Source organism: Sander lucioperca, chromosome 2 (assembly GCF_008315115.2).
Source record: "Sander lucioperca isolate FBNREF2018 chromosome 2, SLUC_FBN_1.2, whole genome shotgun sequence".
NCBI lineage: Eukaryota > Metazoa > Chordata > Actinopteri > Perciformes > Percidae > Sander > Sander lucioperca.
Genome location: NC_050174.1, coordinates 16,951,846 through 16,976,029, shown reverse-complemented (window position 1 = coordinate 16,976,029; position 24,184 = coordinate 16,951,846). Strand labels below are relative to the sequence as shown.

General features: G+C 44.4%; 1 protein-coding gene across 3 annotated transcripts in view; it reads left to right on the top strand.

Annotated features, from left to right (window-relative positions):
• fam172a (family with sequence similarity 172 member A) overlaps positions 1–24,184 on the top strand; it is a 166,979-nt gene that overhangs the window by 123,848 nt on the left and 18,947 nt on the right. The window contains exon 11 of one of the 3 annotated variants that reach the window (XM_035994353.1): positions 7,905–7,957. The exons of the other annotated variants lie outside the window; for them this stretch is intronic. Within the exon in view, the coding sequence (XP_035850246.1) occupies positions 7,905–7,942 (38 nt within the window). The 3' untranslated portion in view covers positions 7,943–7,957. Of the gene's footprint in view, positions 1–7,904; positions 7,958–24,184 lie in introns of those variants that run through there. 3 annotated transcript variants of the gene reach the window in all.

Below are 24,184 nucleotides of genomic sequence, written 5' to 3'. Positions count from 1 at the left end.
GACAGCTTGAGATGCAAAAGGGCGGGGTCAGTATTCGGAGGCGCAAATTCCAAATCCATCTTCGGCGCCATTTTAATCCCCCTTTGTTTGGCTTATGAAATTCTTTTTTTTTCTTTCAGAGTGCATGCCAGCCGACCTTCTGATGTTACACAGTGCAGCTCCCCCTTGCCCCCAACCCTGCCCTCTGAACAACATGTGGCCAGATAACAAAACCCTAAACAAAAGAGGTAGATTGCCAGAGCAGAAGAAAGGTGGGGGCTCGCACTTTGTGTCTGCAACACTTCATGAGTGCTAAGCGAGGTTGGCACCAGTTGTTGGAGCAGAGTCGAGGAGAATTGGGGGGAAGTGAATTGTATTTGGCACCCAGGCGGCTATCAGGCAGTAATTAGTATAGCTAACATCCCAGATGAAGGAGTCAAGTCTAGGTCAGGGTAAAAAACTTCAAGGGTCTTAGCGGGTAAGGGTTGGAGGCCAAGCCATGCCCACTCCCCTCCCTGAATATAAGCTCATGCCGTGCCTGCTCAGATTTGCTGAATTCTGTTTAGACCTTTGACCTTAAGGTGTCGCAGCCAGTCACATGTCAGGCTGGCTCCTGTAGACCACGCTGGATGTGTTCATATTAGATTGGCTCAGTAGTTCCTACTCAAGACCTGCCCGACCCGACCCAACTCAGAGATTTAGTCTTACACACGATGAGGCTTTTGACAAAGATGTTACCTTACAGCTTAAACCCATGCTTGGCATTCCTGCCCTGCTCTGGCCCCAGGATCAACCTTTTTCTGTCACAGCCCTCAAACCAATCAACAGAGAAATGAATGCATGTATGGATGAACGGATGGATGAGAGAGAAATTGATTGTTTTGTGCTACAATTCCATCACACTGTAATCTCTTTAATATATGGCAAGCTTGGTGTTTATTTTCTGTACGAACGTATGTGTGTGTGTGGATGCATGTGAGGGTCACTGTGCATTCATTCCTGGTTCCTTAAAATACCTCTAATCCTCTAATGCAACCATAATCTCTTTTAATGCATTGAATATAAGTCAACAAATCACATGATAATAAAGTGATATGAAAATGTTTCTTTCGAATGACAGGGTACACCAAGGATTTATCCCGAGGGTCGAATCGTAGCTGACACTCAGTGTTTGTTATGTTGACCATGTCATAAGGTTTATGTCCGATGTTAGCCTGTAACCTTCACACAGCAGGGGCTAAAAGCTCACCGACCCTCTAAAATTGCCACTAACCCTTTGGAGACATAAACACAACAGCTTTAGTCTTAAAATAAAACCTCATAAATACCTCGTAGAACATAAGCAGTATTGATTCATATGAGCTATAAAATTAAAATGCACATCCTTGTATTTTATCAATTTTAATCAGGATGTGTTCTTAAGTATCAACTACTTAAGACTCTGAGGAGTTAAGATAAACAAGATTCTACTGCAAAAAAAGGTTTGAACCATGTGAACTTTGGTGCATTTCATTCATCCTGCGTGCTATTTGTGGTGCTTTTCATCTCTTGAATCCTGGCCTAGTTTCTGTATCTTGTTTGCTCGAAAACATGAGCTAAGCTGTGATGCACAAATCAAACCGCCATTAGATCGCTGCACTGTAGGTCTAACCTATGACCAGCTAAGCTCTGCCCCTTCCCCCTGGTAAACCTCTCAGCCCAGCGCACCCGCCCCCACCTGCCCCATCCACGCCCTGTCTTGGAAATGGCATCATGGTGTTTGGACCATCCTCCTTGTCTTTCTCCATACTGTAATCCTATTTGCTCTGTCATGTGTTGGTGTTCACAGATGGTGAGTGTGTGTATGTATGTGTGCATGTGTGCATGGAGGCGGTATGACACCCAGCACACTCACAGCTGTTTGGACTAGCTCACTGGCCCCATTGTCTATCCCACACATCCCAGAGAGGGTGGTCCTGCACAAACACACACACACAGGGCCATAACCACACAATCACCCAGAGGGGTGTAGACAGGGGCGTCGGACTGGGGGGGGAAAGGGGACCGAGTACCCAGGGCCCTCATGTAAGGAGGGCCCAAAAAGATGCTACAATGAATAGCTGTGGATGCGGGGAGGGGCCCATAGAAAATGCCTTTCTACAGGGCCCAGAATTTTGTGCTGCGCCCCTGGGTGTAGAAATAGATTTTATAATAGATAGTATTTTGGTAACAACACTATCACGGTTCTAAAGTTCACCCCTTCGTCCTTCACTTTCCCCTCCTTCAGTGATCTTCCTCCGTAGTACTGTCCCTACACTTGCCGTAATGAACATGTTAAGCCGAATGACTGAATGAGTGCGAAATGGGGTAGGGGGATGTAGTGTGTGGGAGTTGGGGGGGCAGGTGGAGTGGGGTTGTGGGGCGGGAGGCATTGAGTTCCCACTCATTGTTGAAGAGAGAGAAAGCGCAGCAGGGGGAGAGGTCCTTGGCAGGGCTCCAGAAGTTGGCGTCTCGGCGTCCACATTTAGTTCCAGCTGAGTGCCCACAGTGGGCATGGCCGCACTGCCTTCACTCTGACCTCTCGACCGAGGACCACTGCTTGCCTGTTTCCACCACCCCTTTTGATTTATCCCTTTCTTCTCCCTCTAACCCCCCTCCTCCTCCTTTGTATTTTGGAAATGGCTTCATAACAGCCAAAACAGAGATGTTTCTAAATTGATTTGTCAAAGCAATGGGATAGGTTTGTGATCAGACAACCAGTGGGATGCTTTTGGGGCTTTTTTTATTTTTAATACAGTGCAACCTATCATTCACCTCTTGATAAAAAAAAAAAAATCTTGAAACAATTTTATTTATTTCTGATGTTCAAACAAAAAAACTACATGTGAGATTTTCTCATGAATGTGTTTTTGTCAAATATCTAAGAGTTGCGTTCCACAAAAGGGAAGATTTGTGTTGTGCTGTCATGTGACTGGTAACTGGGACTTCCCTTGTTAGATATTGAATGTCATTTGTAGACAAAAGATAAGTGATGTTTAAATAGATAATCAATGAGATAATACTGATAATGATGTGAAAAAGCAGCTCACCGACACAACCCATTATTTCTGTTGTCACATTTTTACTGTGGAAATCTAGGTGAAAATCCATTATATTTTAACTTACAATTTGCAATATGTTTATGAGGTTTAATTAATCTTGGTATAAATGTTTGGTTTATTACATTTGCATAAAGATTTTCAACAGAATGGGATTATTTCAGAAATTGTACAATTGTACAATGCAGCACACATGTTGTACAAGTAAGTTTTGAACAGTTTGTGTTTATTTTATGAATAGCTATCACAGGCCTTGAAGTGGAAGAGCAGGGATCGCAGGGTTTTTCTTGTTGTTTGACCTCCTTCCCCTACACTTGAGGACTTTCTCTCAAGGTGGTGCCCTTACGACTCAGAGAATGTTAGTGTTGGAGCAATAACACTGTCAAGTAGTCTGTTGGGAAGGAAAGGACTTCCAGCGACAAGCTCATGGAGTACTCTATGAAGACGAATCTCTGTCCTTTTCCTCACTTCTGTACTGCTATCCATCTCTTTCCTTTCCATCTTTCTTCAGCAGGCATTCAAGCATCTTGTTTGTTTTAAACCTTTGCATATGTCCCTCTTCTCTCGATTTTCCTCATTTCTCAGTACTTTGGTTCATTTTCCTCTCTCAGATAAAATTATTTTTAGATGTTGACATTTTGTGATTTCTTAATTTCAGATTTCAAAGTGAAATTTCAGCTAAATCAAAAGCTTCTCATTCACCACGACCATCTCCAAGCTAGGAGTTTGTGTCTCTTTGTTTTATCTATCTGATATTGTGTCGTTGTAAATCTGTGTGTGAATGGAAAATTTAGAGAAAGTTAAGAGACAAAGGAAGATTTTTTGGCATTTTTTATGACAGGACAGCTTAGACATGAAAGGGGAGCGAGAAGGGAATGACATGTATCAAAGGGCCGCAGGTCGGAGTCGAACCTGCGGCTGCTGCGTTGAGGAGTGAGCCTCTGTATATTGGCGCGCGCTCTACCAGCTGAGCTACCCAGGCGCCCCAGTTCAATTTAATACATTTGTAAATGTAATACCTTGTCTTGGCAGATGTCCTGTCTTTTACAATTGTTTGCCAGTGCTGCAACTAACAATTCTTTTCATTTTATGTATAGTTCTAAATACTAGGGTAATTTTCTGTTGGACAACTAAATGATCTACTGCATCTAGTTCTGAAAAAAAATTGTCACATGTTTCTATCGTACTAAAGCAATGATAGTTAAAGGGTGAATTAAACTTTCAATTTAGGAGATTTCCCTGTATAATTTTAATTATACAGGGAAAATAATTTGTGGATAGCAGTAGTAAAAAAGTAGTTGTAAAATAGTTTGTGGATCACTTGAAATAATACAATTATAAATACAAATTCTTGTTTTTAGAGTTCATATCCCTGCCTTTTTTTTTCTTGTTTCAAACTAAATCCATAAATTTAATTTCAAAAACTTTGTTTCTTCTGGAGCATGCCTGTTCTGTGCTGCTGCACAGACATTGAACAAGATGGGCACCCGGCCAAACCTGGAAGAGTCGATAGCTGTTATATGGGCAAATGCTTGCAGACAAGCAGATTTTGGGAGCCCTAATGAATTGCACCTGTATTGATCTCCATGGGAAATGCTTGTATGATACAAGAATAATTTAAAGAAAAAAAACACTGGTTTGAGTGGGACTGTGGAGGTGGAGGTGAGGTTGTTGGCAAGGTATTTGTGCAGACTTTGTCAGGATGCAGATATTGGGATCAAGATTGGGTATTGACGAGATAGGGGGCCGGGTGACTGAGCCACAGAAGCTTGAAATAAACTGTCGGAGGCACATTACAGTGAAGCCGCCTGGCCCTGCTCAACCTTGAGCCAGTCGATAAGCTATTATAACCATGCAAATTGTGGCCAAATCAGAGACCTGACATATTGGTATTATATTCCTGTGCAGCCACCGGGTTATGCATCATTATTGGGAGCCAGCAACAATATGCATTATGCTCCCTTGGTGTTTAGTGTGTAGACTCATGAGGGGAAAACACGGCCACAGACAGAAGGACAATAATATTGTGTATGTGTGTTTTGGGAGCATTGAATTTTTTTTTGTCAATGGCACAAATTGAAACCCTAAATTTAACCCTAACCCCCAATACGTTTCTACATGCCAAGCTCTTTTGCCATCCTTTTTCACGTTATTATTATTATTTTTATTTTTTCCTCTTAATCTGACTCCACCCCCCTGGTTGTCTCTCTCGTTCTCTCTGTTTCTCCTCTTTCAGCGTGACGGCAGCCTGCCAAGTCATTTGCTCTCAGTGACAGTGTGATGCATTCAGCGGGCCAGAGTTTGGATGATGTAATTTGGGCCAAAGGCTGTGTAAACACCGCTGTGACCTTGGTCTTAGATTTGTCAATAGGGCTGGGTTGGAGAACAGAGAAGAGGATTGTGTGGGATTGAGAGCAATGTGCCCTGGCTATGATAGCTGGAAGTCTCTAGCTGACTAACTGATATGATAACCTGAGATCTCTCAGCCTTACCTCTGACCCAAGCTACACTCCTTTAACCATCTTCCTGCTCCCTCTCTTTGTCAAAGCTCTAGGCTCACTTCTGCTCCACTCCTTTCTCTTTGATTTTGGTGTACTTGCTCTTTCCTGAACAGTCGTTACCCTTCTCTTTTCTCCTCTCCGACACTGTTCCTTTCTTCTTTGATAGCAGTGTCTCTGCCCTTCTCCCCGCAGCTTGTCCACTGTCTGCCCTCATCTTCTCCGCCATGGTGCTTTACTCTGTTTCTGCTGTCATCTGTCCTACGCTGCTCTTCATGAGCTCCCGAGGTCAACACAAGTAAACACTGGCTGACAGCCCAGACAACACAAAGCTATTGATCTGGTTTAGTGGGAGAGGTGGTGGGTCTCGAAGAGGGTTATGACCTCCAGGTCTAGACTACACCGTCCTGGGTCCTTCAGTTCGGGGAGGTTAGGAAAAATTGAGTATCGGGTCAGTCAATGTTGATCCACTGAGAATGCCTTGGGGCTACCAGGGCTGCAGGTGCAAGGCTTCAACATTTGGTCCAGTAAATGATATGATACAAAGGCAAATGTTTGAGACAGCAATGGGCAACAGTGTTTTTAATATTACTATTATTATATTATTTTTTTTAATGTAGAAACATAAAAAATAGAGAGCTGCAATATCACAGCAGTGGTGTTTTATGAAGCCAGAGCTCATGTTCCCCTGTTACTGTGCTTTGGTTAAGCTTTAAGCCCATTTAACCTTTGCAATATTTTAAACTCATCCACCAACAAGAAATTATACAAATACAGATTTACAGCAACTTTAATTAGCATTGAAAGCATGCTCAAACACTTTCACATTGCATGGAGACTGTGAAGCAGCTGCATATAGTATTCTCATATACATTAATGCTTTTTGTTGTGATTTTTGTCCGTGGATTAGAATAGGATACATTGTAATTCATATTGGACAGGTATTATTTTTAGTTGTGGTTAAAAAAAGCCTGGCATTTATTTATGATTAGTTATGACCTGTCCATCGTTAATGTCTTCTCAGTGTCCAATAAATTGATCATGCATCACATACTTTCTCTGTCTTGTGCAGCCCTCACACGTACTCAAAAACTCAAATGATTTTTAAAATTGCACAGCTGCAAGGAAATAACTTTTCCTGTTCTTTTCTTCATTATGTTTTTGTTAAGGTTGGATCAGTGTGCTAGTGAGATTTCATTGTGTTTGGGTTGGGTTTGCTGTTCACTTCCTTTTGTCTCAGTACAACACGGTGACCCTGCTTCCTGTGACAGATGCAGTAGTCATATGTTGAACTGCAGATAGCCTCTTACATTTTGAGACCGTCTTTTGTGAAACTTTGTCTAAACTGGTGGTGGATTCTAAAACCAACTACCTGGCTGACTTTGCGCTTCCTTTCTCAGACTGACCTTTCAGTTTCACAAGTGTGAATTCTTCACTGGATTCACTGTAACATGTGATCCATAGCTTTCTCTATTTGTCTGTCTACTCTGTGTTGCAAGCAGCAAGAGCCAGTGTCACTTTGTTTCCTGACATCGTGGAAACTTTCTAGCAACATTTGCAGAACATTGGCATGTGGTCTTTGAGTCCTGCAAAATACACAGTTCTATGGGACCAGGGCATAAGTCAGATATAAGGGCCACTTAGTGACCATTTTAGATAGAAGCCTGTTTAACAGCTCGGGGCGGTGCAGCTGATGTTTGAGAATACACAAATTTGTTCCACCAAGTTCTGCGTGCAATGGCTCGCAGATGGGCAGCGATTAATCAGAGAGGTAACTGTGAAGTAGTTTGCAATTAGACTGGAAAGCTCTGAGGCATGCTAATTGAATCAGAAAATTAGCAGCAGCTCTGTACTGAGCTGTAATAGGCTAGCCTTCGCTTGCAGCAGGTGCTAGCCCACTCAGCTGTGGAACAAGGTATTTAAGTCACATTAGCAGCAGTGAAAATATTCCTTGATATGGAACAGTTAGATTTTCTGCTGATTTTCACTGCCCATGTCACCAACAAGAGCCAAACAGCAAGCCAGTCAGCTCAGCCAGCTTGTGGCACAAACACAACAGCTCAGAAAGAGTCAGGAAGTGTTGCGTTGAAAAATATATGAAGACATTTAAATAATATATAACAGGAGATGAGCTTGATGGTGATCACATGTAAAAGACATATGATGCAATGCTGTATTTGAGCAGTGATAATGTAGAAAAGCTATTTGTTCACAGACAGTGCTTGCAAACATTGGTTATTTTTTTCAGCTCGCTCAACTGTTTCCCTTCCCTCCTATCCGCTGCTCCTCTTCATTCTCCTCACCTGCCCTTCCCTCATCTGTTACCACCCCCTCTTCCTCCTTCCTCTAGCCTCCCCAGGGCTCCTGTTTGCTGACATCTCTCTCTGACACAACATGAAAAAGTGGTGAGAAATTAAAAATTAATCACTTTTGAGCATGGGCTTGTGATCTCTTCTGCTCTTTGACTATGAGAGAGAGAGAGAGAGAGAGAGAGAGAGAGAGAGGGAGAGTCGCTTTTGTGGGAAGGCAGTGCAAGCAAAAATTCTTTTAGGGTTTCCGTAGAGCAGAGTTAGGGAAGAGAATGAGGGAGCGGAGAAGCGAGGCAGAGAGAGATGTGCAAAGGAGGAGAGAGTGATATAGAGATAGATACAGTAATTCCCCAGACAGACAGTGTTGTGCCTCGTAGTTCTGGCTTTAAAGCACGCTGCGTGCCACACATACAGTAGGAGCAGAGGCCATGGCAGAGAGAGGGAGGGTGTGTGTGAGGATGTTTGTGTGTGTGTGTGTGTGTGTGTGTGTGTGTGTACATTTCAGGCAGGCAGCATCCTCTTTTCTGCCTGTTGAGCCCCCCAGTCCTCCTCAACATTCCGATCCTGCCCTGGCTCTGCTAACTCTGATATCTTCATCAGACACGTCTGCCTGCAAACACACATGCTCACTCACACACCCACAAAGATTCCCCCCACAAGCACAAAATGCATAAATGCATGCTTAGACAAATACACAATCACATAAATATGCTTACATACAAGCAAAAGCACATGCTGCCTTGTGCAAGTTTATAGACACATTTGTATCGCCTGCGTCTCTCGAACACAAACACACTCACAGACACATTCACGTAAAGCTTTTACACATTTTCAGCTGTATTTTATCATGCTCATAAGGATGATTGTGCCTTCTGTATTGATTTGTGTGTTTTTGTCTGTGTTCATATGTTGTGGTGTCTGTGCTTAGCCTGAAATTAGAGAGGATGGAATGAGGTCTTAGGTTGATGAGAAGCCATCCGCTATAAACCAATGTCATACATTGATTTTCCTGATAATGAGTTCCTCACAATGTAGACACCGAAAGAGGCGTTGAAACATACACATCTGGTGTATGCACACTATATAACGAGCATTCTTCTCTTCATGGAAACACACATAAAAGACAGGTAATAAGAACATGCGTCTGTATCTAGTTATTATAAAAATATAATGTCTTGCAGACAGGTTTATGTTCAACATTTTTCATGATGTCATCAGAACTCTTTGCAAACAGCCATAACTGGAGTATTTTCAGTTAATGTCAATGCTTAAAAAAAAAGGAAACATTTTCTTAGTCATTGTAATTTTTTTTGCTGACCATATCTCTAAAAGTGTCAGTTTCTAAGTAATGAATAACCCTATGACTAACCCAGCTATGACATGTGCCTCCAATTCTTGTTAATATTTGCTGAAGTGGTGCATGCACTTTTTATTGCAAATCATGCTCTGCCACAAATCCGAACTCCTGTACTGTTCACCCCTCCAAAATTAGTCAGGAGAGCCTCGCTTTCCTAAAGACTCTTTCTTTATCTCCACACCCCTCTCTCTCTTTCTCTCGCCTGCTGGGAGGATAAGGGCACTCCCACTCTTAGTCAACTGCAGAGCATTTACACTGAGGTAACTGTAGGGTCAGCTTGATCAGCTTTTAGTTGGAAACTCTGGCACCTGCTGTGTAATAGGCCCTCAGGCACTTTGGCCTATTACACCGAAACTTTTACTTTCAGTGTTTACTTCAACTACCCGGCCATTCTACGTGTGACTGTGCAACCTTTTTTTGTAAATCAATTATACAACAGAAACTACAGTCACATCATGTGGTTTGTCCAGATGGATTCACTTTTATCCCTCACTTTGATGCTATGAAGATCATTTCCTCTGCCATAGGATATGTGTTTATTTAGGAATCTAATCAAATTGCACTAGTCCAGCAATCTTTATACTGTGGAGTGAAGAATTTTTTTTCCGAACATAGTCCCTGTACAGCTGCAATTCAGTCAGCTCCGCTCCCGGCAGCATATTCCAACACCAGCTTGTTAAACAATTTCAAATCTCAACGCCAACTCTAGCCTATTCATACAGTTACCCCCCTCCCCCTCCCTCTTCCTTAAGCCCTCCCTCCATCCTACCATCCCTCCCTCTGTCTCTCCTCTGATCCCATTTCACAGTGGAACCATCAGGCGCTTATCCCGATCTCCGCCTTGGCCGGGGGCCCAAAGCAGTGCATGGCCCGCTTGAACTCAGCTGTGAACTCTCAACCTTTCCCTGAGCGCTCTTCTCTCAATAGTTTACTGCCTCCCCCTTTTTCCAGACTCCATCTCTGCCTATTTTAGGAGGGTTTTGGATGAGGGCCTCGATTTGCAGTGGATGCTCTTATGCACAGTTTACAGGGCACGTCTAAACACACTCAGGGTGTCGAGTAGAGCTCAACAATAACATAAACTCTCTGCTATTATCCAGACAGCAGCCAGCACACCAACCAGCCACCCGGCTAGGCAGCCAGCCAGCCAGTCAGCCAGCTAGCTAGCCAGGGAACACACTGCTGCACACTGTCAGTCAAACAACTATCAGGGTAGTCACCTAACCCATCAGCCAGCCAGCTATCGTGAATGTTACAAAGCTGGGCTAACTAAGACAGCTCCCAAAATGTGTCCCCGGAGCAGAAAAGGCGATTGGGTTAATTTCCCTTTTCACTCCGTTTTTTTAAACCGCTAAGTATGTCAACTGGCACTAGCTGGTGGCTAATGATGGAAGTCCTAGCCAAAAAACTAAGTCTCTGTTTTAGTCATCACAGACACAAACCAGCCGCTTTAGACAAGACCTCTGCTTTCCATGTTGCCCTCGGCTTACTTCCTCTTTCCCTTTCTGTGTGTCACTCAGCCAGTGTATTTCGTCAGTATCAGGAGTTACAATAATGAGATTGGGGTTTTAAACAACTGCGTGCGTGCCACTGGTCATGCTATTCTGGCCTTCATGGCCCTCATCCTGCTTATTCTATGCTAACCCTCAGAGGTCATGTGAGAGTCAGGATAAAGCGCTGGTCGAGTATGTACAGTAAAAGGGACTGAACAATTCATATTTGCTCATCTAATAGTTAAAGTCAAAGCCAGAACGTGGGATGTGGAAAGTCTTATAAGTCTTACACGACTGTAAGTTAGCATGTTCATTATACTGGGCATGTGCTGTGTATTTATTTTCTTGATAGACATGTATAATTGGGCTTCATCTATGAATATATTGTTGTTCTTATTTGATTCCCCAACTTCAGATGATAGAGAGCACTAGATTCTTCTGTGGAGCTGGTGACGTCGGGCATGCTGCGCAGGTAATGTTAGATAACATGCCTGACCCTGTCTGGGAGCAGCATGCAGCCAAGGTGCTGACAGGACTGAGGTGCTCCGTGGCTGTAAACCCCTACCTTTGCCCGTGTCGCTGAATGTCAACCCAGCACAGGGAGCTAGAGCTAAAAGTGTCATCATATCACCTCTCATCTGTGTTCACAGAGAGAGGGACCGAGAGGAAGAGATATAGGAAGGTAGGAGGGGGTCTGCTCCATGGGAAAGAACTGGCAAGGCTTTATGACACTCTGTTGGCTTCTCATATTTTTGTTCTGAAGAGATTTGACTGTGTGTGCATGGTGACTTTATCCTCTGTGTCCCTGTGTGTGTGTGTGTGTGTGTGTGATCTCAGTGACACACATCCCCTTTTATGAGAGGCACATCACACTACAGATGACCCTGTTGGATGGCGATGTCCCTTTTAACTACAGCACCCTGATGCAATCCACTGTAAATACATTAAACCAATCTGCAGAGGAGGAAGCTGCTTATCCATCCTCTCTACCTCTTTCTCTATCTTTCTTTCCCTCTCTTGCTTTTACTCTATCTTTAGCTCTCTCATTCTCTCTCTCCCTCTCTCTCTCTCTCTCTCTCTCTCTCTGTCTCTGTATATATCTGTTTCACTGCATTTGTCTCATTCTCGTTTTTCTTTTTATCCACTTACCTCTATCTGAAAGTACTGCATGCAGACACTCCCCAGTCTCTAAGCTTCACTGATTTTAAACTCCGCCGATCTGGTTTACCCCCTCTTTTTAGTGTTACTGCCTGCTGACCACCTTTACCACCAATCCAACCGTATCGCCCGTCACCCCGGCTTGCCATAAGTCTCAGCCCAAACCTGCCTGCAGGTCACAGGGAGTGCCAAAGGTGCGATGAGTGACGTGGCACTCTGGCTGACCCCTGGCAGCTTGGCAGGGCTGCCTCCCTAATGAGATTAGCTGGGTAATGCCGACTCTGTGTCTGTTTCTCCTGCCGCCCAGCCCGGCCCACCCTGGGGCTCTTTATTTAGCCAGCAGCAGGACAGGGTGTGCCAGCATTCGCAGGTCGAGGGCAGGACAGGACCCACAAGCCCACTGCCCTCCCTTGTCCCTTCCCCCAACCCCATCTATCTGGACTGCCCAGCCTGGGTTTGTAGCTTCACAATTCTGCTGTTGCATTGTTCTTGTCTCTTGTTGTGGCTGTGTTTCAAACTCCCTCAATATATATCTCTGTCTGTCCCACTCTGTCTCTGTGACTTAGCATATCTCACTCATTTTGTCTGTCTGCTTCTCTTCCTGTCTGTCTCTCTCCATCTTTCTCTGCTCTCTCATCATTGTTCATTACACGCACAGGTAAAAGTGCACTTTAATGGCTGGGCAATGATCAAACAATGCCCTGATCCCTTGAAACACACATACTCTGCCCCGAGCCAGGCGACCGAGCGAGAAACCTGGGAACCTCGGCTCCCATACGTACGTGTGACTGGCTTTGATGATTGCTTATAGCAGCGGAAAGTGCAAAGCTGCTCACTGTACCGCCCTGCGAAGACACACAGACTTAAAAACATTACCAAAGCTGTGGCCACCAGCCTGGAACTAGTTAGGTGGCCAGACTGCTAGTTTGTACACACAAATTTGCAGCTTTATTCAGAACATGATGCTAAATTTACTTCCTCTGTATTACTGTAACCCTCTTTGCCTCTTCAGCCTCTTTTGTCCCTTTGTTTAGGTGTTTCTGAGAAAGAAGTTATTAGTACCCTTATTAGCAGTGTGCGAGTTTAAGTGCCAATTAAACGCCTACAACTTTGTCACCGTGACAGAGTATTTTCATGAGAGGGTCCTCGACAGACAGGGGGCCTCCCGTGGCACAGGTGTGCCCCTCTCAGCTCTAGGGTCACTTTCATCCTGGAGTGTGTGACAGCTCCTGTGAGTCTGACAGTGCTGTGCAGCCCAGCCCAGGTGTCCAGGTGTTCTTACTGTGTGTGTGTGTGTGTGTGTGTGTGTGTGTGTGTGTGCGCCAACACCTGCTTGGCTGTGGCCCTGGGGCACAGACAGGTTCAAGTTCCACCCAAACAAACATCCTGTACCAATCGCTCAATAGACGTGTGTGCATGTGTCTGTGTGCATGTGTGTGAATGTATGTTTGTCTGCATATGCCTGGCAACAGTGTGTGTAGCCAACATACTAATACTGTCTGCCCTCTGTACTCATCATTTACACTGAGGGATTGTGTTACCTAGACGTGTCAAAGTCTGCTTTTGTGCCGACAGACTGTCAGCTTGCTCTTCACCTTGTGATTGCTCATGATCACACTGGCATCAGGTTCTGACATTTTGTGTCCCAGCTCATCTCTGGCCACGTGAGAACACCATGAACAAATGTGTCATCCTCAGCCAAGAGCAATATTTAGAGAGGTGAATTAGCTTTAACCCGAATCCCATTCTTTGTGTTTCAGTTTAACACGTCTCTCTTTCACAGACATGCCAGAATGCACGCTGAAAAGACCTGGCTCTCTCTCCTTCTCTCTCTTTATCACTTTAGCACAGACAGAGTCACAAAATGCACGCTGAAAAGAACAGAGATACACATGCACACGCATGCGCACATGGCCCGCACAAACACACATAACTGTCCCCCGCCCCCATATTACATTGCTAATATGAACCTTTAGAAAAGGAAAAAGTTCAGTTGAATGAAATGAAATTGTGAGGAGGATTTAGTGGCCTCCATATTAACCAGAGACCCTGCCCATAGATGGCAGGTCAAGGGAATCTCACCCACACAGCGCCTTTTCTAGTCAAGCCATTGCTCTGCATTTCAACAAACTGAAGATCTCCCTCAACCTTTCTGTAAACTCTGTTTACATCTTTATAAGTCCTCAAGTACATTCAGTATTTTCCCTGTATATGTATGCATTGGCATGTTTGTGTGAGTGGCTTACTCAAGCTGTGTTCCCATCTGCAGCTTTGACTTTTGAGTTCCCAATTCAAAATTTCTAAGTGATGACATGTTTCCTTACAGGGAAATATTGGTATAAAGGGGCTTAAGACACACCACATTTTAATCGTGATCCAGGGACACTGCTATTTCTCTCTCCCTCAAATTTATATAGTGGATTTCATTGTACATCCATGTAAATGTTTCTTTTACCCATTTTTATTTTCTTTTAATTTTTATCATCAGAGAACGAAAAAAAGATTTTAAAACCTGCAATGTCTTACAATAAACATTGCATAGCATTAACATTAGAATCCCAAAGGGAATTTCTGTTCAGCTAGAGTTTAAGAAGTCATGCTTATATGCATCTCAGATATTTCTTATGAATTGCAATGCACTGCAGGATTGCATAGTGTGCTGTTTTTAATGGTCCGGCTTATTTCCTGTTGGTGGTTCTCTTTTGGCAGAATGGTTGGTTTGGTTAAGGAGGGGGAAGTTAGTTTAATTTAAACTGTCCATTTTGGTTAGCTCCATTTATTTAACACTAACGTTAGAACTCCCTGTGATATCAATACAAGAGTTTGTGAGATTTTTTTGAGACTGAGAGCCTTCTTGTTAATGCACATATGCACATTTACAGTGCATGTCTTGTTACTTGAGTGTGTGGTTGGGGTATTCTTCTTTACCACCGAGTGTGTTATAGGGCATGGTGCCCAGTTCAGGATCTATGGGGTGGCCCATCATAGTGTGACCCTACAGGGATACTGGAGCAGGACGGCCCCTAGCCATATGGCGGGGATCCCTGGTAGGTTGGCTGGCCAGTAACCTGGACAGCAGCACCCAATCAACAGCCCTGGAGACTGAAGACCGAAGGCTTTGTTCAGTATGGTAGCGGAAGGGGGTTTGTGGACTTGTGGAGCTCTGGACTTTACTGTGCTCCAGGCCTCATGCATTGTTCCATTAGAAGTAAAGGAGCCCCAAAGAGTGTCATATTTGAAGATGGATGAGGTAGACGATAAAGCTTGCGACCAGACTTTCAAAAGACTTCCATTTTAGACCTCAGTTAAGTGTGAATTCATTTTTTTTTTTTTTTTTTTTTTTTTTTTGCAAAATGTCCAGGATTTGCATGTCTAGACTCTTTGACTAGACTAGATCAGCCAATGTCAGAAAAGAATACAGGGAAACAGAAAAGTAAACAGGAAAAAGGAGTAATTTTAAGTGCGTAAGTGTCAGTGGGGGTAGAGAGAGAGAGTGAGAGTGGGAGAGAGTGCATAAGGTGGAAAGTGGCAGAGGATTGGAGTCAGATAAGAAAGTAAGAGAGGAGAAGAGGATAAAGTAGTCAGAGACAGGAAAAAAAAATAAGGCCATGAACATCTTGTAGAGAAAGAGAAAAGAGCAGCCAGAGAGAGGATCCCTCTGGATGTGGAGATTGTGACATCACACTGTAGGGTCCCTTATGGGACAGCAGCAGACGAAGCACACTCCCTGCTGCATGCAGGAAGGGGAAGCTTTGCCAGCATGGAAAACATACAAGAGATGAACCAGAGATGAGCGGAGCAGAAAAAAAACTCAGTTCCCCCTAGAGACGAAGTGGGAATATTCTGCTAGCGCAAACACTATGTAGGCAGATAGCTGAGAAAGAAGAGAGAGGGAGATGGCAGAGAATAAAAAGAAGGATGCTAGTGGAAGGGAGAAGGGAGCGGTGTGATGCATAGTGCAAATGGTGGGAAAGTGGAGGAGAGGGGTTTGGAGAAAAAAAAAGCAGAGGGGTAATACTTTGCAGAAGTCAGATCAATTGATTTGTAACATGATGGTGTAATGAGAGTAGACCAGGGTTCATAGTGTTTATTAGTTATAGTAGTATATATAAATATACTAGTATATGAGCCACAAAATTATCACGTGACAAAAGAAGGTATTTTGGTTTGGTTTATAATATCAAAATATTATTGATTTGATCTATGGTAGCTTGCCAAAATTACTAATTGCACTAATTACTACTGAAATTAATATTAATTAATGTTCATGCTCATGCTCCCACAGTTTATGCCTTCATTGGTTGAATTTTTGACCCTTGATGCAATCACTGCACTGATCACCATGGTGAAAAACTGTCGAAACCCATTAAGCCTTTCTTATAGGGTGTAACCCTTGACAACCACTTTGTGTATTAGGACACCAAACATTACCCAGAATGTCCGCCCCCAGTATGATGTTCAATACGATATATATATATATATATATATATATATATATATATATATATATATATATATATATATATATATATATATATATATATATAATGTATGTGTGTGCACAGCGGGGAAAGTGCGGAGGAGGCTGATGAAAAGTGCCATTAAACCGGAGTAACCTAAGTGGTGTATTAGTGCAACTCAGTGAGAGCCATGGGGTCATCAGAGAGGCTCTGATCATAGGTCAGAGTATGCTGCTGTGAAATGGGACATTACCGCTCACCAATACAGCAATAAATACAGAAAGAAACTTTAACTGCTGTAAAATATGAGGCAGCCCTCTCTTTTCGCAGGGTGTGCATGACTGGGTGTGTGCACACGCACGCAAGAACGCATGTGCTTAACTGTGTGTCTAGGGCTGCGGTTTTGCTTAAGGGAGGGAAGAGGATGGGGTTAGGGAGGGGTTTAATATGCTACTTTAGCCCTCGGGGGCTGTACAGTTGAAAGTCAGTGCATGAGGCGTGCAGAATCACACCAGCCTGCATTACAGAGGGACTGGGGGTGGTGGTGGATTGGACGAGTGGTGGGGGTGACTGCTATAAAAAGTGAAATCATATCACTTAGCAGCTGAGTGCAGATAAAGCTGTGTTTGAACTGGGAGGCATAAATTATACATTGTAAACAGAGCGTTGGGAGACTACGGCTCGTTTAAATTATGACAGAGGGTAGTTTTTCTCCTCTCCTTTCTTCCTTCCCGCACTCACAGTTTCCTTCCCCTGCCTCTCAGTCTCCCGATCCTGCTACCTTGTGCCTCTCTCTTTCCCTTTTCTCCATCACCTGCCTCAACAAGCAGCCAACTCCACACAAACACATACTCAATCACATTCTTTAATTGTTTGCTGTTTGAAGGCTGAGGATAAGCCATTTTCGCCTAATGTGTCTGTTATCTCTCTTAAATGTTTTAATTTGCTACTTGGTTATGGCTTCCCATTGTTGAAATGCAGTGACACCTCCTCTCGCCACCCCCCCTCCCCCCCTAAGCACTATCCCACAGTGTTATTGAGAAGTAGTGCTCCTCACACATGAGTCAATGTTCTCTTACTGCATAGTTCAAGTTGGGCTGCTGTGTTGTTGTTGTTGTTTTTTAAAGGTGCCTTCGTCCCTCCTGACAAGTGCGAGGTTATTGATCAGTTTATTCTATTTGCCGTTGACCGCTCGGCACCGTCTCTGTGCTCACAAGTCAATAGTGGAGGATTGAGAGGCTGACCTCCCCTCCCTCAATCTCTGACTCGACTCGTCCACCCCACCACATATACACACACACACACACACACAAGTGTACAAAATGAATGACTCTCTCTGCCTGTTGTACCCACACCTCTGATCCCAGCTACAATTTTGATTAGTCTTGAAGTGCTGCAAGGTCAGGGCAGGACTATGTGTGTATCTGGTGTTAGCTGATGCTGTCAGATAAAGGTCTTAAGCTCTGTTGGGGTGGGTGCTCTGTTTTTAATTTTTTTCTGTGTGCATGTGTGTCTGTGCCAGGGTGGTTGTAGATTGTGTCTCCTCCAGAGGTGATCGTGGCTACTCTGAAACAGGGATCGGTGACCTCGCCCCGTTTGGCAGGCACTGCTCAACTTGTGTGTCTGTGTGCGTTTGTGCATACATTTTTGTTCTTGTACTGATTAGGACAGTCTTCTAGAGCAAAGACTGTTGAGCCGTGTTCAGACCAACAATAACACTGCATCAAAGAAACACAGGAGCTCCATTTGGAGGTCTGGATTATTGCTACAGATGCAAATGCACAGATGAAATACAAACCAGGAAGACAGAAAGTGAATCAGACACAAATCTGTTGCGTTCCTGTGTAATTGCAAAATTGCGCCTTCTAAATCTAGTGTTGAAACTTGACTTGTTATGAGTTTCACATTAAGAAGAAAGTCAGTGGACACTGAGTGGAAGTATAGGACATAGCACACATTGTCACACACGCTGTTGAATGGCAACGGTGTTTGCTAGCCTACTTGATATGCAAGATTTGCGGTTGGCATTAAATTACTAGACTTACCCGAAGAGGAACGGCTGCTGTCATCATCATCATCATCATCATCTGTGATGTCCACCACCCCACTGGCAGGGCTGGGACTCTCTTCAATTTGTCTGGCTGCTGCTGTTTAAGTGCTTGGCCTTGCGTCACGTAGGTTATCAAACACGGTGCATTGTTTGGCTTTTAAATAAACTCCATGTGTCGCCAGATGTTTCATCAAATTAGACGTGTTACCTCCCTTGCATGACATTGGTTTAAGGCATCTGTTGCATGTCGCAGAGTCTGCATCCTTAGACGTGAAATGCAGCCAAACCTTAGAGCGTTTTGCCTTTGGCATCTTCATTGATCCTCTCACTATCAGTTCTGATCAACAAGTGTGCTGAGAGTCACTGCAAGAGTCACTGAGTACAAAAAAGTCAGGCACCGAAATTTTCGTTCGTTTTCGGTCTCGTTACTACCGTTTATGTCGGAACCGGTGCCCTATTGGCACCGCGTTTCGGTACCCAACCCTACTCATAAATTTAGTAGAATTAGCACAGTGCTTTATAGCACAAGCTAAGTGAAATATATGTTTGCAGATATTGGGTTGGTCAACACAGTGCATTGCAAAATGCCAATTATTTCTTGCCTGACAACCCTGCTGGAGTCTCCTGAGACGGCAACTTTGCCGCACTAATGCAGTGATCTCATTGAAATGACTACGAAAGCTCTATATGTGTGCCTTTGCCATTTGTGCTTAACTGGGAAAGTTGCACATTTCCTTTGTTTTTGGGTTATGAATTAGCATAAATCAGTTTCTCTCTCAGCGCTGCTTCATTCCAGGACTTAGTTCATTTATGAAGACCAGACTGGGGGCTGCAACCCCACGCCTCTCCGTGAAGCGAGAGGAGATAATTATTCTCTTTCTGACTCACACATTTCGATGAAAAATGCATACAGCAGGGACTGGAAGCAGTTTATCAAAAGGTTAACTCTTCCCCACAGTTGTCTGTGCCTACAAAGGGGAGCATTTCTGACAATAGTGGCAGCGTCGGGCCACTTTGTGTTTTCCTGCTGTTTTGTTTGGGTGTTTTCAACATTGTTGTGACCCGCCGCTGGCCCGATGCTTTGTTTTCACAAAGTTAACTTTCAATCAAGAGACAAGCCAGCTGTTGTTTGTGTTGTGCTCTGTACATAATTTCTTAAACAGCCGTCTGAGTGCAGCTTCATGCAAAATGATTGTAACATGAATATATATACTATATATACAGCATACAGTTACTTCGTATTATCAACTTTCAACTTTATGCATACAATTATATACTGACGTTGCATGCAAACAAACATGCAAACCAGTTTAGTAATAATCTCTGACAGCAATCATCAAGTCTGACAATGTTCTGGCCAATGTATACAATGTGCTGTATTCAGTATGCACGTCATTGTGCTTGATAGCTCTTTAGATCATCTCATTGAGATTCAAAAATCTTTTGCCTTTTTCACCTTCACGTACACTGTATTCCCACATACACTACTGTCACTCATTCATACACACGCATGCTCACACGCAGAGTTAACACACACACTCACACTTGAGGCCTTATGTGGAAGGAGCGCTGCCTGGGAAAGTGATAGCAAGAGAAAAGAAGCTCTGGAGAGTGAGTTATCTCTTTAGATGTCATTGAGGGGCGCCTCTTTTCTCTCCCTCTCCTTCCCTCTATCATTTTCCTCTTTCTTCCCCTCTCTCTGTCTCCCTCTCTTGTTCCCACTTGCTCTCTCAAATCGTGCTCGCCTCCAGTGGTATTCAGACAGTCCAAGGACAAAGTAGAGATATGCTGGGAGCAATGGACTGTCCGTCAGAGAGTGTGTGTGTGTGTGTGTGTGTGTGTGTGTGTGTGTGTGTGTGAGAGAGAGTATTCTCCCCTTGTCCTGGCAGATCGGAGTCTCGTCCCTCTCTGTTTAACCCCCTGATGCTACATCACACACTCGCACACAAACAACACACACTTTTCAGGCTGCTGAGGACACACATAACAACACAATGCACAGCTTGCTGTAGTTGAGGTCGAACACTTGTGGTTAAGGACTGTTACGTTAAATTCATTTGATATTTATTGACTTGCCAAGGTGAGTGTAATGGTATTAAATAGTTCATTTCCATAAAGAAGTAAGATATGTGTATTATTCACATGCCTCAGCCTTGTACTGTATTTGCGGCACCAAGCCAGGGGTCTCTATTTTATTAAGTCATGCAGTGTGTCAATGTGGCCTTGGCTTGTCTGACTGAACCAGACGGAAGTTGATGGCCCAAGGGTCTGTGACCCTGAGAGAAGCGTACACACACACACACACACACACACACACACACACACACACACACACACACACACACACACACACACCTACACACAAAACCAACCAGATGCTAACCTACTTCATGCCACACACATGAAATCCATCCCGGAGACAGACTTCTGTGTGTGTGTGTGTGTGTGTGTGTGTGTGTGTGTGTGTGTGTGTGTGTGTGTGTGTGCGTGTGCGTGTGCGTGTATGTGTGTCGTGCGTGTGCGTGTATGTGTGTCGTGCGTGGCGCACCGCGCCAGCTGCGCTCCCTCAGACAAACAGGGGAAATCCTCCTTGTCTTGCCTTGTCCATCACAGGCCATCTCACTGTCCCAGCGCACGTGGGCCCCTGCGAACCCAAGAGATTTAACCAACACACATGCACACACACATCCACATGCACAGGCCCCTTGGCTCCAGCCAGGTTCCCCTGACGCAGGGACACACGCAGGCAGGAAGTTTGAGGAGAAGTTTGTGTGAGTTTGCTTCTCTTAGAACACTTCAAGTCTGACCCTCTCTTGACCAGGCGGCTTCCTTCTCCTCCATCTCTCCGTAAACAACCACATCCCCACGACTGAAGGCGCGCTGGCTCGCCAAGTGTAATAACATCACTCATGTTTTGATGTGAGGCGGGACATCTACGTGAGTTAGGGAGGCTGACTTACGTAGATATGTTTGTGTGTTATGGTAGTGTGTAGCAGAAGAAATCTTACATGTGTTTGTGTGTGTGTGTTTCCTTCTGGGTTTTCTCTGATTGCGGGGATGGCAGATCTTCGTCATGGAGGAAACCATGTTAACCTGTCACCTTAGCAGGCTTCTCCTCCCACTATTTATCCGCTGTGTGTCCGTAAAACACACACCCGCCCATGCACGTGCGTGCACACACACGCAGACACGCACACACGTAAAGAGGGGTTGTCCACTGATCTCGTTGAGTGTGTGTCAACTCCATTAGCACATTCCCAGATAGGGCCAGCGCCCTCTTATCTGTGGCGACCCATTAATTACACTTTGTTCCCTTAAGTGATCTATTTCAGACCTGCCCCGCCCTCAACACCCACTCTCTGCTATCTCCACCCCTGGCCTGCTCCTCCCCCACCTGACCCCTCTCTCCTCTCCTCTCCTCTCCTCTCCTCTCCTCTCAGCTCTATACATGCATGGCAGGTATATGTATGCATGTCTATTTGAGACACAAAAAAGTTAAATGAGGCTCTTACAAAGCACCTAGTTGCTGGATTTAGATGTTGTAGACTCAAATTGTGTGGAAATCCTACAGTCTAGTATACCACATGTTCAACAACAATACTATTGCCTTGTTTGTATGTGTGCGCCCTCTGCACCTGGGAGATGCTAAGCAGTGAGGAGTGTTCAATCAAGCAGCGGTTAAATTGTTGATGTTAACCCCATTGGAAAGCTGTCGGGTTAAAACCAAAATATTGACGTAGTCTCCGTGACGTCACCCATAGGTTTCTGAAGAGCCAAGATGAATCTCAAAGTGGGCGACACCCGATGGCTCTGGCCATCGGGTGTCGCCATCTTGGCAGTGCCTGACATCGGCTAATCATAAAATGGGCAAAGAGGTGGAGCGTGGATGGAGCTGAGACAGGCTGAATGAAACCTACAGTTTATGCTCGCCTCCTGTGACCACCTGCCACTCAAAGAGGAACTATGCAGAACTTTAAGCCTGATTATATCATTTTAACTTTTAAAACAGTTGTCATAAAGAGTGAACTTAGCTAAAGAGACTAAACCCATTTTTTGTACCAGGTTGTAAACATGTTTAAATTGCTGTTCCTTTTCATGTCCTAAGGTCCAAAGGCAACTGCTTTGTGCTAACGTAGATGTGTTTTCTCAGCTTTGTTGGAGATTGACACGGGTAACAAATCCATGCATAGAATATCAATCATTTGTTTCCCATGTGCAGCTTTTTTTTAGCTTGTTGTGCGAAAGAGATCTCTGGGTGAAATGATAGTCATGACTACTGTTGCTATAAGGTTAGCAACCCTGCTTCATGCTTTTTGTCACCAAATAGAACCACCTAGCAATGTGAAGAACATGCAACAAGGCATTTAATTTCTCATTGTAAGCAATGAAAACAGCAAGTGTATTGCTGTATAAACAGCAGAGGACAAATATTTATTTGGTGGAATATTAAGAATCAAAAAGGGGGGGGGGGGGGGGGCATTTAAAGAACTGCCATGTACTGTACATTCCCTCGCCATACTGCCAGTTTATAGTGCCTTTAGATGCTTTGCAGTAATACCTTGCATTGCACAAAGCATATGCCAGTGGTGTTAATGGCTGTGCTCTATTCTTCTGTAGAGCTTCTACAATCTGGTTGGTAAAGGAAGGCTGTATGTATGTAAGGTGTGTGCGATCGCCATGGCCTTGTGTGGATGGGGGTTCTCACACTTAAAGCTGTCTATTCTGAATTGATTCTGATTCTGAATGCGGCCTGTCTTTCTTACAGGTGCTAGGGGGCCTCTCTTACCCCTCTCCTCCTCCACCTCTTTTGTGACTGAGTGATGTGTGTATGTCTGATATTGTAGGGGTGTGTGTGTGTGTGTGTGTGTGTGTGTGTGTGTGTGTGTGTGTGTGTGTGTGTGTGTGTGTGTGCATGCGCGCACGCGCGCGCGCATGCATTTTCTATGCCTGGTATTGTCCTGAAGGTGCTAGGGAGTGTGTACATGTGTGCACATATGTGTGTGTGTGTGTGTGCACCAGACCTCATTGTGTTGAAGTGGAGCAGAGGTTGTGTGTTTATGTGAGTGAGGAGTGAGTGTAGTATAGTGAAGTGGTGTTAGCGAGTGTGCAGTTTGGCTTGGATTTGGTTATTAGACTGTGTGTGTGTGTGTGTGTGTGTGTGTGTGTGTGTGTGTGTGTGTGTATTAGCGTGTGCATGGGCACACTCACTTGTGCGCATGCTCCGTCTCCACCAATGTCTTTGGCAAGGTTGTCTGTCCTGACCCTTGCCCAGATGTCATGATGTGTGTGTGTGTGTGTGTGTGTGTGTGTGTGTGTGTGTGTATATGGGTTTCAGTGTGTGTATGCACTTGTGCCTATGTGAGTGCACATATACGCATGCATGCAGTGCCTCCATTAATGGACAGTCTTTGTAGGGGCCTCTCTTTTCAGCCATGCTGCTTTTGAGACACATTGTGCCTGGGCATAGAAACAGAAGCTCTCCATTGCCCCTCAATAGGCCAAAAACAAAACCGTGTCAGGCGAGCTAGCAGCCCCTGAGTGTTTGCCATTTAAGTCCCGACCAATGGTGGTGCAGATGGAACAAAGGGCCTGGACAGGGAAGGAGGCCTACACTGTTTACAGTGCTAATGTCTGGGTGGCACTCCCGACAAGGCCCCTCCATACACATACATGTGTACGCACACTCAGTCACTCAATCTCTCTTTTTCTGTCTCTCTCTGTCACATACGTACACTGCATCAACAGGTGCATGCGCAGAACTTATGCATCTTTAAAACAAAAGCTGCCAGTGAATCTTGGACAT